At 48.1% G+C, this 17,892-nt stretch overlaps 1 protein-coding gene across 3 annotated transcripts in view; it reads right to left on the reverse strand.

Moving 5' to 3' along the window:
* Window positions 1-13,358, reverse strand: part of RBFOX1 (RNA binding fox-1 homolog 1) — a 2,060,838-nt gene extending 2,047,480 nt beyond the window's left edge. The window contains exon 1 of one of the 3 annotated variants that reach the window (XM_045047971.1): window positions 13,048-13,358. In XM_045047971.1, coding sequence (XP_044903906.1) covers window positions 13,048-13,257 — 210 coding nt within the window. In that variant the 5' untranslated portion in view covers window positions 13,258-13,358. The remainder of the gene's footprint in view (window positions 1-13,047) is intronic. The other 2 variants (XM_023246513.2, XM_023246510.2) reach the window with 2 other exon arrangements.
* Window positions 13,359-17,892: the final 4,534 nt, after the last annotated feature.

Below are 17,892 nucleotides of genomic sequence, written 5' to 3' on the forward strand. Positions count from 1 at the left end.
TGCCATCTAATCTTATCCTCCTGACAGTCCCAGGAGAGAAGCAGACTTGGTATGCCTGACCTCACTCTGCAGAGAGGAAACTAGGCACAGCCCTCCAGATGCCACAGAGAGAGTGCGATGATAGGTGAAGGCCACTGTTATTGCCAGCCCTTTCCCCCTACCTAATAGCCACTCCCAGATCTTGTGGACTTCCAGCAGAGGGGACAGGAAGACTGGGTCACTCACCTCTGCCAGTGGGGACCGGGACCCAACATTGCAAGGACTGGTTACTTGGTCACACACTGTCTGGGATTGCCATGCAAGAGGCCAACTCCTACCTATCCTGCAAGACTCAGTTGACACAGCAAATCCTCAGAGAACATTTTCCTAGAACCCCCAATATTGTGCCAGGGTCCCTTGTAACTGCCTGGCCTTCCCTTACTACAGAACTTACCACAGTATAGGTTGTAGCGTATTCAAATACATATCTGCCTTATGCTCACCATGTTACCTGCAGCACTAACAAAAATTAATAAGGTGAAACTTAATGTCTGTTGAGTGTGAATGATATACTTTTATGTGGCATCTTATTTAATCCTCACTATATCTGCAATAGTAATAGTAGGAACAACTAACAATCAGTTATCAGATGTGAAAATGGAACCACACAGAAGTTATTTATCTTGCCAAAGAGCTAACTAGGAGGTGATGAAACTCAGTTTGAGCCCATGGAGTCAGATTTCAGAGCCTGTGTTCTTAATCGTTAGAGTCAGTGCCTTCCCAGAATCCATTAGTTGGTTAATAAGTCTTTGTTGAATAAATGAACAAAGGTTCAATAAGATGGATGGATGGATGGATGGATGGATGGATGGATGGATGGACGGATGATGGACGGATAGATGGATGGATGAATGGATGAGTGGATGGATGGGTGGGTGGCTGGGTGAATGAATGGGTAGATGGGGATGGGTGGGTATATGGTGGATAGATGTATAGATGGATAGATGTGTGGGTAGATGGGTGGTGGGAGGAAGACTTGAGCAGCATTATTTGCCATTTATTCAGGGTCCTCTAAAAAACCAAAGGAGTTCTCCCCACCTGCAGGTGGGTGGGTGAGGAGACTTGCCCATGAAATACCCATCATTTTGGACAGTGCTCAGCCTTAGTCACTGCTCTCTGAACACCCCCTTTATTGATTAGGAAAGTCAAAGCCTGCATTAATAATTAATGCAAATTACAACAATAACTGAAAGTTGTTGAGCTGATGACAAATTGGCAATCAATAATCAATAACTTGGCTATGTCACATTGCTGTCATTCCAGGACAGTTGCACTGCAAGATTTTTCAATTCCTCCATCAAATTAAGCAGGCTCATCAAGTCTTCCCTAACCATGAGGAGAAGGGGGGTGGGTATCCAATACTCACAGTTCACACTGGCATGCTCAATCCCTTTCTCTATCTGGGCCTGACCCTCAGTTCTGAGACTCCTCCAATCCTCCAGGTCAGCCTTTTTTTTACTTTCTTATTTTTTTAATGTTTATTTATTTTCGAGAGAGAGAGAGAGACAGAGACAGAGTGCAAGTGGGGGAGGGGCAGAGAGACAGAGGAAGACACAGAATCCAAAGCAGGCTGTAGGCTGTGAGCTGTCAGCACAGACCCCAATGCGGGGCTCAAACTCACAGACCATGAAATCATAACCTGAGCTGAAGTCGGACGCTTAACCGACTAAGCCACCCAGGCACCCCTTCCCTTATTCCAACCTTTGGATTAACTCAAGTGACTACCCGCCCATCAGGTATCTTCACCTTTCAAGGCTTTCCTTCAATCTGGCCTTCACCAAAAGGTAGAACAGTTATTGACAAAATTCACGTCAATCTGTATAAGGAATAGGTATAGGGAGCAGGCCTCAGTTATGGGATTAAGTTCTAAGCCAACTTGAAGAGGGAAAAGAAGTTGAACAGCTATCAAGAGAGGCAGTGTGGATTTTGTGTAACTGAAGCTAGAGATCAAGGGGCCATGGAAGACACAAGCTAAATATGATATAAACTCTTTTTTTCAAAATTATAAACATCCATCCTCCCACACTGATAACTGTGCTTCAAATACTACTAAGGCCTTTGCTAAGGACAAGTCAGAAACATGGGACATTGTATGCAATACATTAAGAAGGCTCATAGGCACATTCCTGACACCATCTACTAGAGGACTTTTAGGATTCTAGTTATATGTGTTCTATGTGTTCTTTCTCACTTCTGCTGTTGGAAAGCTGCCACAGTGAAGTGGTTAATAGTATGTGCCCAGAGACCAACCCAGTGCATTCTAATTCAGCCCCATCTTTAAGTGACTGTATAACACCAGGCAAATTATGCAATATTCCTAGTCCTCCATTTCCTCATCTATAAAATGGGTATGCTTCATTCATTAATCAAATTCTAGCTGAGCATATGCTAAACACCAGAGACAATGGTAATCATGAACAAGCATGGCCCCTACCCACATTGTGATTATAGTGTAAAGGGGGTCAATTATTCATCAAATATCATGCCCAAAGAAATAGGTGGCTATAGTTGGGCTTTGACCTACAACAGAAAGACACCTGATACTATGAGAACAGGTATCAGGAATTTGCTGTGACTGAGTCAGTGTGGCCAGGTTTCCCTGAGACAGTGGTAAGTCAGCTTACAGATGAGATGTTTACCAGGTGAAGGAGTGGGAGAAAGAGCTTTCTAGGCAGAGAGAGCAGGGTGTGCAAAGGCCCTGTGGCAGAAAACAGTATTGCAAATAAAGGAGCTTTAAAGAGACTAGAGAGAGCAAGTAAACATGCAAATAATCATAGCACCAGCCTCACAGAGAAGTTGCAAGGAAACTGAGACCCTATCTATAACAAATTCAGTAAATGACTAAACTGTAATTTCTTCTGAAACAGGAGGGATAAAGTTTCTTGGTGGTATTTCCCATGAAAGGCTGCTATGGACTCAGAGGCCACGTTGAACATTCTCCTTGACAGCTCCCCCTCCCCCCTCCAGCCAACTGGACACAAATGCACCCTTAGGCTTGTGATACCTGGGGCAGGGCCCAGGATGATTTCAGTCAAGATCAAATATCAAGAACCACACGGAATCTGCAAAACGGGAGGAAGCAGCTTTCAAAACTGTGGTTGGTTTCTACCGAGAGTCTTTCAGATGGAAATTAAGCAGCTCTTCACCAGCGCCGGAGAGAAGAGCCTCTTGCCGCCTGAGAGAAAGGGCTGATGAATCAGGCACACTGGTGGATCAATCAGCCTGCGCGTGTGAACAAGTTTATGGTGGAAATGAAGGGTTTTATTTGTTTGGCAAAACACTACGTGGTTTAATCGCCAGGAGGGAGGAGTGTGTAAAGCAGCAACACGGTGGCTGTTGGCCCGGGTTTTCTGGAAGGGGGAGGCAGTGAGGATCAGGACTTCCGTTTCATCTGCAGCCCCCTTGCAGAGGGAGCTGGGGAAAGCTTTGCAGCCATCTGCGAACTGTTTGCATCTCGTCTGGCTGGGCAGCTGTGCTCCAAACAAGGGTGGATGGGGCAGCTCTTGCCCCTGTGTTTGGAGAGACATGGGAGGGAAACTAACAGAGATGACAGAAGGCAGATGCTAGGGAGCACTGCCCAAGCGTGGGGGCTGGAGTATCCAACCCACCTGCCCCTAGGCCACTAAAGCACTCCAGAAGGGTCTTCTCAATTGATCCCCATCCTTGTGCTTACAGACAGTCCTTCATATGGAGACACACAAACACACACTGTCACCCCACACACTGAATTGCCAGATGTAGCAAGTAAAAAGGCAGGACGCCAGTTAAACTTGAATTTCAGATACACAATGAATTGCTTTTATGTCCCAAATGTTGCACTGGGATATACCTATACTAAAAAATTTGTTAATTGGAACTCAAGTTTAACTGGCAACCCTAGTCCCATACAACCTAAGACTTGGAAACTCATACAGAAACACACACACACACACACACACACACACACACACACACACACTTGAGTGTACGTGAGTCTTGCAGTATCCAAAGTCAAAGAGAAAAGGCAAGGGCCAAAATGGGGGTCCCTATCCGTCCACATCTCCCCGTTTTTTGTCCCTGGGCTCAGAACAAGCCGAGTCCCTACCAACTCAGGGACATTTGGCATCCAGGTCCAAGTTGGGAGTGGAGGTGCCATGATACAGCAGGACGCTGACCAGCACCTGCCCAGTTCAGGCTTCTGGGCCCTGGCCTGGAAGACACAGCAGACTCCAATAGGCCTTGGCGAGGATGGGAAAGGGGAAGGGGCTCTAAGACTGCAGGGTCATCTTGGAGTCCTCCATCTGGGGATCTAGTGGGAGGCTTGTTTCCTTTGGTCTGCTCCTACTGCCTCTGCCCCAATCTCTGTCCCTGCCTTTCAGTCACTGGCTGAGCATTTCCTAAGGCCCTGGCACTAGACTTGGTACTGAAGACACAGCCCCTGGTCAAGCCACAGCCTGGCCTGCTGTCATTCAGCAATGACCTCCCAGCACTTGCTGAGTGTGCACAACAAGCCAAGTGTGTGGAAGTGGTGGTTACTTCACTGAGTCCTGCAGCCCAGGGAGGCAGCCATTATTATTATATATTTTCACCATTTACCTTTGAGGCAACTGAGGCCAGAGCAAAATCAGCTTACTCAAGCACACACAGGTAGGGAGTGGCAAGGCCTGAAGGAGGCAAATGCCAACTTTGGAACTTGCAGTAATATCACCAAGAATGTCTGGGAAAGGGAATTTTCCCTCTGGAGTGAAGCCACCTGTTAGAGTCGGAAGCCAGAGTCCCTGCTAGGGGTGGTACCAGGGTGTGGACTGACCTAGATGAAAGTGAGGCAGAGAATGCCATTCTGACCAATGCCCTCAGGCTTCGGAGAATGATCCCCGTAGAGGATGGCACCATGTAGAGCCTTGGAGAGCTGGCAGCAGGGAAACATACTTAACCAGGATACAAATTTCAGCACAGATCACCCTCTAATCTGGATATCCTGTTCCTAGGAACATCTTACAAAAACACAGGCACAGAGAATCAAGTGATGTATGTTGGAATATTCATCACAACACCATTTGCAATAGGGAAGAAGCAGAAACCATTCAGAGACCTATCAGTACAGAGCTGGCTAAAGAAAGTACGGTGCATCCACACAGCACAATAACTGCCTGGAAAGGACAGTGGAATCCAGGTTCCAACATGAAATGAGGTCAAAGATATACATCACTGAGTTAAAAGGAGGCTTTTCCAAACAATAACTATAGCATTATCCCATTTGTATTTTTAAAAGATTAAAATGAAACAATTTAGGAGCACCTGGGTGGTTCAGTCAGTTAAGTGTCCAACTCTGGATTTTGGCCCAGGTCATTATCTCACGGTTCATGGAATCAAGCCCCATGTCAGACTGTGCACTGACAGCTCGGAGCCTGCTTGGAATTCTCTCTCCCTTCCCCTTGGCCCCTCCCTATCCACCTCTCCCTCAAAATAAATAAACTTTTTAAAAAATTAAACAATTTGTGTGCAGATATACATGCTTGCACACACACAAAGAAAGGTGTGGAAGGATATACCTCAACCCCTCCCAGTGTTACTTCTGAGAAGCAAGATTGAAGAGAAACAGGGGTGCCTGGATGGCTCAGTCAGTTGAGCGTCCGACTTAGGCTCAGGTCATGATCTTGTGGTCTGTGAATTCGAGTCCCACGTCGGGCTCTGTGCTGAGAGCTCAGAGCCTGGAGCCTGCTTCAGATTCTGTGTCTCACTCTCTCTCTGCCCCTCCCCCACTCATGCTCGCTCCCTCCCTCTCTCTCTCTCTCTCTCTCTCTGTCAAAAATAAATAAACATTTTAAAAATAATTTTTTAAAGATTGAAGAGAAACAAAGGAGGAGTTCTGCTTTTTATTTTATATATAATGGTATTGTTTAAATTCTTTACAATGAATAAATAATAATCTGTAGTTTTAATAAGCAGAACAAAACCCCCAAAATTATACTCAGACCAAGTAGACTCTTTTGCCCAGCCTGATTCCTGCACACCAGGGCTTATAGCTCCATCAGGTCAACAGAATACGGAAGCAAAAAGCAAAATTAAGAGGGCATAGATCTTTCCCTCCCAGGTTTTCCAGTTCAAGCCAAGAGGTTTCCAAGTCACAAAGTCTTCTTATCCATACACACAAGACACAAGCCCCATAGCACAGGCACAAGCCTTGTCCAGGTTTCTCCAGGACGGAGGTCTGAGATGCAAGGTAGGTCTGCACATAGTCGGGAATGGAGGCCTGGACAGAAGAGGCACAGAGCCAAGGAAACCCTCGGCGCAGTCCCTGCATTCCCCAAAGACCATTGGAACCCAGAGCTTCTCAGAGCCCCCGCAAGTGTTCTATGACACCTTGGAACACAGAGAGAGAAGCTAGGGAAACAGAAAACAAGTAAAATTCATAAAGCCCAGCCATACCTGGACCATGCTAAAGCTGTCTGCTCTTCCCTGTTTTTAAAAATCCCGGCTTTCTCCTTTGTGCCTTCCAGGTCCTTGCTCTGCACCCGAGCTCTCCTCTTTGCCTCTACCATCCTTTTGGATCCTCTTCCCAGCAGCTTTTCTCAGGCTCTGGGGCTGCACCCTCGGACCCCCAGCCTCCTTGGAACCCCTACTCTCCAGCTGGTGAGGTACAGGGGGTCAGATGCAGCCAAGATTCTTTGGAGAGGCAAACACAGGAGCCCTGTGGGCTGTGAGTAACATGACAACTTTCTGCTGGGGCTGGAAAGGAAGGAAAAGACCAGTCCCTCCATGGAACAGCCCCAGGAATACAAGGCTCTCAGCAGCCCCTAGAGACCTGTGTTGATGGTCAGAAGTCCTTGGTCACCCCTATGTCAGCCCTATGTACAGTTGCCTGCAAGGAGGACCATGCAGGAAGCTGTATGTTGCTCAGAGAACAAAAAAAGGAAATTAAACGCACCATCTGCTTATTAGTGAGAGCTTTTGAGGCAGACGCTTAAATATGCATGCCCAGACATTATAAAACTTGGGGGGGAAATGTTAATTTCAATAACCTGAGTTCTTGTGCTGGCAAAAAACATCTTTTTTATCTCTTCTTGGTGATTTGGAAGCTCTGTACCCCAGGCTCACAGCACCAAGATGGCTGACCTCACTCGATTTGGGCAGCTGTGCAAAGTGGGACACCAAACACTGGCTAAGGACCCATCTAAGGAAAACGCTTAGGAGGAGAACAAGTCACTATTCCCCACCTCCACCTTTGTCTCCCCCATCCAAAACCTGGATGACGCTAGCCTGCTGCCCTGCCACAGGGGTGAGGAAAGCTCACTCAAAACCCCAGTCCTGCCCCTGACACCAAAGACCAATAAAGTTGAGAGTGGGAGACCTGTACCCCCTCCATTGGAGTCCTGCAAGTTGAGCACTTTTTTTGCAACTCCTCCTCAGAGCTGCACAGATTTCAAAGGCAGCAGTACTTATAAACCGCATGGGACACCATGAGGGTGCAAAGCCCCTTAACCTGAGATTCTCAGAGTAAATATTTTTGGCTTTGTGAGCCCAAGTATTCAACTCTCCCATTGAAGCAGGAAAGCAGCCATAGACAATATGTACATGAATAGGTGCAGCTATGTGCCAATAAAACTTTATTTACAATCACAAGGAAGGGGCCACCTTTGGCCCATAGACCAGAGTCTGTCCCCACCACTAGAGCAGTTTCTCCAAGAGAAAAAGAACTGAACCATCTTGAAGGCTAGCGCCTAGACCAGCACCTGGCACATAGGAGCTGCTCAAATACTTAGAGAAGGAATGAAAAGAAGGAATGAAAACGGCCCTCAGTATTGAGAAGTGAAGTTCTCCTAATGGCACCATCTTATGCTAAGGAACACTGCCAGGGCAGGACTCTCCACCAAGACTGGGTCCTGGAAAAGTGACAGCTGAGTGTTGCGAGGAGGACAGAATTCATGAATACAAACTATAGTTTTGCAAGAGTCAAGACCATGAGTGTTCCCTGCTTCGGGGCACACACCCTGGTTGGGTGCTGGAATACCCAGACTTAGGGTAAATCCTGGTACACACCCCCCCACACACACACACACAACCAGCCTCCATTTAAATTCCCTTAAGACCTCATGAGCATGATATATGAAATCCAACAGGCTCTCTTTAACACAACCAAGCCTCACCCTTTCCTCGTGTCTGAGGAGCCACATATCCTCTGCCTGCTGCTCCTCTGATGCCTCTCATGGATTCTTCTCCTCATCATTAAGATTTCCTCATGCTTATACCAAATCCCCTCCTCTTGCCTCTCCACTCTCTCCCCAGTCAACCTCAGGTGTCCCCCAGCCTCGAGTACCATCTACACTGATGACTCTCAAGTCTGAATGTCCAGCCCCAGACCTGTCTATCCTGTTAGACATTGTCACCTGGGTCTGAGAGCCACCTTAGCCAAAGTCCAAAACCAAATTCATAGTCTTCCCTGCCATTCTGGAAGTCAATCTGACCCTGACTCTTTCTCATTGCCACACTAAATACATGCTTAAGTCTTTAATGTATCTCTCAAGCTTTCCTCTGTTCAGGCACGCAACTCCACTCACTACCATCACCACCATCACAGACACCACATCCCTGACATAGACCCTTGTCTCAGCGCCCAAACTGGTCTCTCTCCTGCTCCTCCAGCTCCAAATCATGTTCCAGAGAACAAAAAAAGACAACAAACATCTCACCAAAATGAAAAGAATCAGGAGAGTATCGCCCAGCAGTCTGCATCTCTCTAGCTGAGAAGTCCAAACCAAGCCCTGGTTTGCCAGCACTGGGGTGAAATGTTTCTGAAATGATTATAGCTAAGGGCTACACAGCTCACAATCCAAAACGAATGCAGGCACAGAGGCACCTGCCTCCCCAGAAGAATCTGAGCCATCCAGTGTGTGGCCTGTACCTCTCTGTTCTAACAGAAAGGAATGCCCTCCATGCCTTTTTCCTCCTTGGAGGACGCTCCACCACCAACCTGCACCCCACTTTTGGCCCTTGGAGAATGAGGGAACCTCCTACAATTTCTCACTTCCACACTGCAGTCCTCAGAAGCTTGCCTCACAAATTATAGGAGAGCCCATGCAGCACCGTGTTCCGGTGGGTGGCCATGTCTTCATGTCAGCTTGAGAGATTGTTGCCAGGGAAATATCTATATTTCAGCAGAGAAAGCGTCAGCCCTGTGGAGTCCAGCTGTGCTCAAATGGGAATCCAGAAACCCAGATGTTGGTCCAAAAGCCCTGTCATGGCAAGCCAGCTTTGGAATTCTCCCGTGTGGGAGTGAACTGAGTGCCACCCGCTCTGACTGCCCACACCCCTGCCTCCTGGAATCCTGGACCCAGAAAACCAAGGAGGAAATTGGAGAGAAACTGGTGAATTCCATGTGGAAAGCTGAGATGCTACACAAATCCAATCTGAGGTTTTGGTGGATGATGTTCCTCCCTCGCACCTCACCAAATGGATAAGGGGATGGGAGACAGAGTCTGACTCACCTAAATAAGTAAAAATGGAATTGACCATTTGTTTTGTGCTCTCCTAAACCATTTCTGTTTGTTATCTTGTAATTGTATTGAATGCCAACATAACAACCCATTGAGGTTCTATCTCACTCTCTCCATTTTATAGATGAGGAAACTGAGGCCCATAAAAATTGAATAAATTTCCCATGGCCACATAGCTCATAAGTGGTACAGCAAGGACCCAAACTTAACACCTACTCTCTGAAACAGTTTTACAAGTGTAGACCCGTGGCTTTCAGACAAGGTATTTCATCTGCCTCCTCTCCAAGCCCTAGACATTTGGCAATGTCTGGGGACATGTTTGGTTGTCACACTAGTGATGGAGAGGCAGTGTTAATGCCATCCAGTGGCTACAGGCCAGGGGTGCTGCTAAGGACAGCTCCCCACAACACAAAATGATCTGGCCTCAAATGTTACTAGTGCCAAAGTTGAGATACTCAGGTGCAGACTATCACCAGTGAGCTGGGAGAGACTGGCGGTCTGGACTCTCCTCTGTAGGGTGACCCCTACAGATGATAACCTCCCCACTATGGTCTCAATCCTGGGGACTCTTGAATGGGGATTCCAACAGGGGGTTTCAGCTCTGCCCAGCACAACCCAGAAGTCTATGCCAAGTTTCCAGATCTTGAGAAAAGCTGAACAGACAACTAAGGTTGATAACCAATTACCTAGAAGAGACCCTTCTCTACCCCCAGGAAGAGCTGCAGGCCAGACTCACCCTGGGGTCACTTTAAAGGAGTCAATAGAGGCTCTGGGAGGATTGGTTCTTTGATACCTTCTCAGCAGCACTGGTCCTGAGGGGGCAAAAGGAGTCTGTGAAACTTCTGATCCCTGGTGGGGGATCAGCCCTCACTAGGCACACACCCTCCTCCTGGCACACCTCCAGCAGAGCTCTGCACTGAGATGGCTCCTGAGGCCCCATTTTATCTCCTCAAAGCACTCCGTAGCAACCACCAGAGGAAAGAAACCCCCCTACCTTAAAGGCAAGAGCCAAGCCTGGGAGCCACTTTGAAGGATAACCAGTCACATGTAAACCTTAGCCATCCAAAGCTGCGGACCCAGTGAAGGGAAGGGGTATTTTAGTCTTTAGAAACATCTAGATACAACATGGACAGGGAGGTGATATCCGTGCAGCTTCTGCAGAGAAAAGCCCAAAATGATCTGCACCTAAAAATAAGCTGCTATTAAAGAACAAGGATGTTTTTGACATTTTAGCCAAGCTAATGGTCTACACAGACAAAAAATCTCATGAAAAAGCATTCTGTCCTTCTTTCTCCATTTGGACATGGTCTATGAGTGAAGAAATGGGCTCTGCTCCTCAAAAAAAATAGCTGCTGCTCTGGCACCAGCCCGAAACTGCTTCCTGGGCTCTTTAAAGAGAATATTCCTGTAGAAACTACAAGGGAGGAGAAATCTGTCTGACAGGCATTCTGGGAAGCACAGGCTTGGCCAACCTTTAAACTTGAAAACCAAGACACCACCACTGTGAAGGGTGACTTCCTCCAGGAGATCCAGGTGCCCCAAAAGGAGAAAACTGGATTCAGGCTCAGGAAACAAGGACAGTTTCTGTCCAGTTATGACATAATCCTTTAAACATGGCATCCCCACTTCTCTTTGTGAAACAAAAAGTTCAGTAGGGTTTCTGCCTTTTAAAAGTTTCATCACCTGCACATAATTTCTTAACCTTCAGAAAGCACTTAATGTGGAGATTCTGGCCTAAGACCCTCATCTCCTGTGATGCACCCCCAGAACTAAAGATGACAGCAAGCAAGCTGCATGGAGTGAATTTCAGTACTAAACCACATTTACTGAGCACATACTATGTGTCAGGCTTAATGCTAAGTGCTTTCTATGGATAACCTTTACTTAATCTCAGGGATAATAATCCCGTGAAACAAGGCCTGCTGACATATTCATTTTGCCAATGAGGACACCAAGACTCGGAGAGGTTAAGTGACTCGCCCTGAGTCACCAAGCAAAGGAAGGTCAGAGCCAGGATTCAAACCCACATTCCTAAGCATCCCACTGCACTTGGCTCACTTCCTCCCACCCTCATATCCTGGTCTTTGGCAAAGTCCCAAGTAACGAGGGAAGTGATAGAGAGCGGGGCTTCCAACAGTAAAAGTTTCAGCACTGCACTGCCCCCATAATCATGTTTCTGACAGGGCCTCTCCTCTCACCACACTGCGACACATCCCTCTCACTCTTTCCATGGGATGTGTCCCAATAAGCCTTCCATAAGGATTATCCTTCTTCTGGCATCTGAGACAGAAATTCACCTGGTTCTGGTGTCCAAGTGGCCCACAATCTGAACACAATCACAATCATAGGGAGGTAAGGTCTCCGAAGCAGTGCCTGGGAGCAGCCCCACACCGGGTCGGCTGGGCTTTGATGCAGCCAGGTGAACGGAGGCAGGCAGCAGCTGGCTATGTGGATTTGAGAGAAAGAAGGGGAACTCTCTCACAGGGCTCACTAGCCACTAATCAAATTTTTAAGACAAGCTCAGCCAAGCAAATGGTCAAGAATGAAAACATTTGTAAGAAACAAAAAGGTCAACCCCATTATCCATTAAAAACTCTCAAAGTAGCAGCCCTTGCCATGGGGACAGCTATCCAGCCAACCCTCATCTGTCCTCCAGACTCATGTGCTCCCCAAATGTAAGGTCAACCAGGTTACAATTGGAAGATTCAAGAGAAGAAGCAGAAAGCGGGAACCAAGGGGTCAAGCGGGGCACTGACCTCCATCACACACATGCCTAGTGACTCACGTAACCATGCACGTATGCAACAAAACACCCTCACGCATACCCTCAGGCAGCAGGGACCACAGCCAGGTAGCACCCGAGAGAATGCACAGAACTTTGCCTCACTGTCCCTCTCTGAAAGGATAAGGAGAGAAGAGTGACTTGGGGGTGGAAGCCACCTGCTTTCTCTCTCAACTCTCACTGCCCAACCAGAATGGGGAACAATGACAGGAAGATACAGGGCAGGTGAGAGGCAGGGCGAGCTGCTGCCAGCCCACATGCTGACAGAACAGGGTCTGGCAGAACCTATGCTGAGGCATTTCCCACCCAAACCCCTTACCAGGTGAGGGAAACACACACCAGAGTAAAGTCCCAAAAAGACACCTAAAACAGCACTGTCTAGGAGGGAGGTGTAGGGTGAGGGCTGCTCAGAGCCCTCCTTCCCTTCACCTCCTTCCCCTTCAGGGGGCCCCCAGGACACAGGGCTTCCTCTTCCCCTCTTTGGCCAACCGCAGAACCCATGGGTTTCCCAGACAGATACAACGACGACGGCGTGGGAGAATCAGCAAGTCGATGCTACAAAAACAAGAAGGGGGCTGCGACCAACAACCAAGCATCTAGTTTCTCTGGAGGTCCCCACGAGCTGTCACACCGCGCCTGCCTGCAGGAGTTGCTGCCCAATTATCAACTTGGACCTGACTGCCGACGGGGAGCATCCCCGCCCACCCCACCCCACCTCTAGCCCCCGTCCCTCCTGAGCCCCCGCTCACTTACACCTCTGCCTTCGCCACCTGTCTGGGTGCCGGTCTCTTCCCTGCCCAGACGTGGCGCGTCTTCTCCTTCCTCCTGCGCTGCGCTTCCTCCCTCCAGCCCCAGCTTCAATCTCTTCTCCTCCGGAGGGGCATCCTCCTCCTCCCGCCTCTGCCAGCCATCCCTGCCTCTGAGCTTGCCCGAGTCTTCGGGGCTGCCAGAAGGGCTGGCCATGGCTCCAGGGGGCTCTGCCTGCACTTGGGGAAGAGAAAGGACCCAGCAGCCTTCCGAACCCAGCGGCCTGTCGGTGGGAGATCGGGCTTCTGAGCGCGGGCTCGGTGGGTTCGCGCGGCTCGGCTCCGAGCTGGGCTCCTCCGTGGACCACTCCTGTCTCTCTGCCGCCCCCTTCTGGCTGCTCACGCAAAACGCAGGCACGCGTCCTCTCACCTGCCAGGGGCCAGGCCCGCTCTGGCAAAGCCCTGCCCCCAAATCGCACCCCCGTGATCTCCCTGACCAAGGAAGGGAGGAGAGAAGGGACAGACAGACATCCACTTCTCGAATCCCCTGCGAGGACAGACACCCTGGTCTTTGATACTATTCTGCATCTTGAATGATTTAGAGGTGGCTGGAAAACAGGCTGCTCTGAACAGATCAAGAGAGTGATGGGTTTAATGTAGAGACACCACCTTGCAAAGCTGTGCTTACCTATCAAGGATGTTTATTGAGCATCAGTATGGGCCAGGCACTGCGTGTGAGAGGGAATTATAACAGTGACCATGGCAGGCATTGTCTCCGACCAGGTGGAGCCCGGTGCCTGGTGGGAAAGTGTTAATTGACATTGTCAACGGGTGAAGGACTGCAACAGAGGACTGCTGGGAACAAGAGAACCTAAAACAAAAGAGCCTCAGCAGGTCTGGGGCTGGGAAAGGGGCAGAGGAAATGAACACTGAATGGAGACGTACAAGATGAATAGTTCTCCCAGGTAAAGGGTGTTCCAGCAAAGGGAATAGTATGTGCAAAAGTCCAGAGGCTGGGATGAAGGCAGCAAGAAGCCAGTGGGGCTGCAACAGGGTGGGTGAGGGAAGAGAGGTGTAGTGGATGGAGAGGTTGCCAGGGACCAGGCATGCAAGGCCAGACCAGGTAGAGGAACACTGCAGGGACTCAGCACATCAGCAGTGCTGATAGACAAAGGGAAGAGACTTTGAGAAATATTTTGCAATGATGGATTGATAAACCTAAGTGTGCCCCCAACATGCCCTTAATGTCGTTGTGGGACTCCCTCCCCAGCTGTGTTAGTTGAATTAGGAGGTACTTTCTGGACATATAAGTGTTAACACTGTGTCCAGGAAGGCTGAGTGAACGTCAGTCTCCTACGTTCCCTGAGCTTCCTCAACCAAGCACTGAGACCATGCTGCAATTGTTTGTTCAGTTTTTGCCCCACTAAGCTCCTTCAGGCATCACTTCCTCTGCCTTGTTCATGCTTTTATGCTGAAAAGCTGTCAAAGTGGGCGGCCCATAGTAGGTGCCCAAGAAGTATTTGTTGCATAAGTAAGGATCTTCTCCCACCCAGGGTTCTCTGCATTCTCCACCTTCCCCCTCTTACTCTGGCCCTTTTATCTCTCCTCCATCCCTTCTCTCCCCACTGGCACAAATAGTTCTAATAACCACAGGTGGGCTTTGAGACCCTTTTATTAATTCATCTTGTCACATATTAATTCATCTAAACCTCACAACAACCCTGTCATTATCCCCACTGTGCAGAGGTGGAGACCAAGGTATAAAGAGGGTGAGCAACATGCCCAAGGCACACGATAGTGAGAACTGTTCCCACTGACATGCATTGAGGTCACTGGATTCCAGACGTCAGAAGCCAAGTGGCAGCACTCAATGGCCAAAGGCAAAGTGGGCATGGTTACCACGGACAGTACAGTAAAGCAGAAATCAAGACAGTCTGACACGCAGAGAAGAATGGCATTGGGAAGTCAGGCATGGTACAGTGCTCCTAGAAGTGAATAGATGGGAAGCCTACTGAATTCTTACTGATCTGAATGAGAAGAGCTCTAGGTCAAGCGAACAAAAGTCTAACTTGAATTGTAAAAGCAGTCATTACCCCTCAGTCAGCTCCCAGACTTGAGCCAGCTTACAGACCCAGAGAGATTTGGTCCCCTTGAGGAAGGATCTTGGTACATTGCCAAAAATTGTATAATGTTCATCTTTTTCACAGCCTTCCCCAAAGGTACCAATGGCCCTTTCCCAGAGACACTGCTTGAGGAAAAGGAAAAAATCAGACATTTCCAGGATCACTGGACACAGGCCCTAAACCAACACTAATTCTAGGAGATCCAAAACATCACTGGGATCCACAAGAGTAGGGCTTATGTAGGTCAGATGACCAATAGAGTTTTGCTCTACTGTCTCACAGTGGACCTGGTGGGACCCCAAACCCATTGCGGTTGTTATACAGTGACAGAGCTGGATTCAAACCTAGGTTGTCCAACTGAGAGACTGTGCTTTTAACCACAAAACAGTCTGACATTTCTAGGAGGAAAATATAATTCAGGACTCTGGTTTCCACACTTCCAGCTTGGCCCAGGGTCATAATGTCAATGCCATTTCCTGCAGCATTTGAAACTAGGCAGAAAAATTAGGGACAATCAAAAGGTCACAAGACCTGACATCAAAAGAAAGGGCATGAGTTTACCAAGCAGCTTCCCAGCAGCTTGACTAGATCTTATGGTCAAGGCGAGGGAAAGGCCAGAACAAAGGTAAGCCCATTTACCCTCACCTGGGAAAGCGGCTGGCCTCAGGCAAAGGCAAGTAAGCATGTGTAGAAGTGAGGAGGGCAAGACATGAGCAGAAGAGCACCCACAACACCGGTTATGAAACCTAGCCTAGCTGTGGTCAGCCAGCTTCAGCCAGACAAAGGTAAACAGGGTAGTGACGGAGAAGTGCCTTTGGTGGGTCTCAAAGACGTCCAAATTCTCACCCTTCTACAGTGGGACTTAGAGGGCAGGTTAGCTCAGCTGGGGCTCTGGGGAGAGAGTTCAATTGGGGCTCTGGCTGCACTCTTAACCGCATAACCTCATGCAGGGAAACTGACCTTCGGGAGCTTCAGTTTTCTCATCTGTAAAATGGGCATAACAGTACCTCATGAGGATTATTGTGAATTGAACAAAAGTATGCATATAAAGCTCTTAGCATGATGCATAAGGGCTCAAAGAGAAAGTGTATCACTTGAAACTAATGTAACATTGTGTATCAACTACACTCAAATTTTAAAAAAGTCTTAAAGAAAAGAAAAGAAAGTGTATCTACTTTTAACTATCATTAACTCATGTGCTTTTCTTAGAGGGAAGGCAAGTCTGGCCTTGAAGTTGGAGGGTCCTAAGACTTTAGATGGGATGGTTGAGAGGAAGGAGACTGAATAAGGATGAGACTAACAGCCAAAGTTAGGAAGTCAAAGACAAAGGGCAGGGGGTTGGACAGCCACCTCCTCTGCTTGAGCCAGGTCAGCCAAAGAAGCTGAGTCTGACATCTGAAGCTTGTCATGAATGAGGCCATGAGGAATGTAAACCCCAGAGCTTCCCTGCCGAAATCCCTCTTGTAAACTTCTAACCATTTGGGAGGTGTAGGGAGGAATTCAGCAGTTAGGACCACCATCTTCCCACTAACGCCCATCTTGGGTTGTTAGCTGAGGGCCAGGACTCCATCAAGGTGAGACAAGCATCTTGTTAGACTATCCAGGCACTGACCCCCATAAGGACAGACCCCTGGTCCCAAGGCATTGCTGCCTTCTCTCCAATGAGAAACCCCAACAGAGGGTACTGACCCCTCCAAACCCATAACTTCTTCAAACAACTGTCCCACAAGACATGTAACTCTTTGTACCACCTACATACCACTTATAGTATATCCATTGGCTATAAGTCACGACCCCCAGTGTCAGCCATGACTCCCATTGTACTGAAGAGTCAGGATTTGTACAGCTCCACACCATTACTGAGAATCCCATAAATGCTATCTTACTTCCATTGGTACTCACCTGGGACAGGGTAGCTTTCTCCTCCCAAACTGTACCCCCACGTGGCCATGTATCCTCGCTTATAGACTCTCAGCTTCTACTTCACTTGGAATGGGTATGTATCTGTACATCTTGCACCTGTAAATTACACAAGGACCTATAGAGTTCCTACCCAGGGCCATTAACAAGCTTTCCATCAGCCTCACCATGAGGGCATAATCCTGCTGGTGGTTTATTCTTACTTTTAAATTTTCTTTTTACATTATCAAGATGCAAATGATATCCCAACAAGTCACCAAATTCCAGGTTCAAAAATGTTACTTTTTGCCCATCTATCCTTTAATTCTGCGATGTGACTAGAATCTTGGGGCAGGGGGGCGGGGGCAGTTCTCCTCCTCCCAAGAATCACTGCAATACAGCTCTTCATCTACTTAATCCACACACAGCATTTCTGAGGGTGTCTGCCACACTCCCTAGCACCCAAATTTTTCCCTCCTCAGTTCTGAACCAAATCAGTGAGCAGACATCTGCCAAGAGAGGAGCACAAACATCAGACATCAGTGTTTATCTAAACTATTCCTGCCAGCCCTTCCTAGAGGCATCTTAGGCATATGAATATTTGTCTGGATTACCCAAATCTTCCCTCCTCGTGTTCTTACTAAGCGAGTACGCACTATGTCCCGTTGTTTCTGCCATGAAGTGCCGATTGTTGCAAGAGCCTTTTAATATACACACAACACTTACAACAAAGACAAATCCCGGCCTTCTCCTTGGCACAACCACACCATAACTTGCAGAGTTTAGAGAAGACAGCATTAAAGGCAGCACCCACACAGCCTGTGTGCACA

The sequence above is a fragment of the Felis catus genome, chromosome E3 (genome assembly GCF_018350175.1).
Source record: "Felis catus isolate Fca126 chromosome E3, F.catus_Fca126_mat1.0, whole genome shotgun sequence".
NCBI lineage: Eukaryota > Metazoa > Chordata > Mammalia > Carnivora > Felidae > Felis > Felis catus.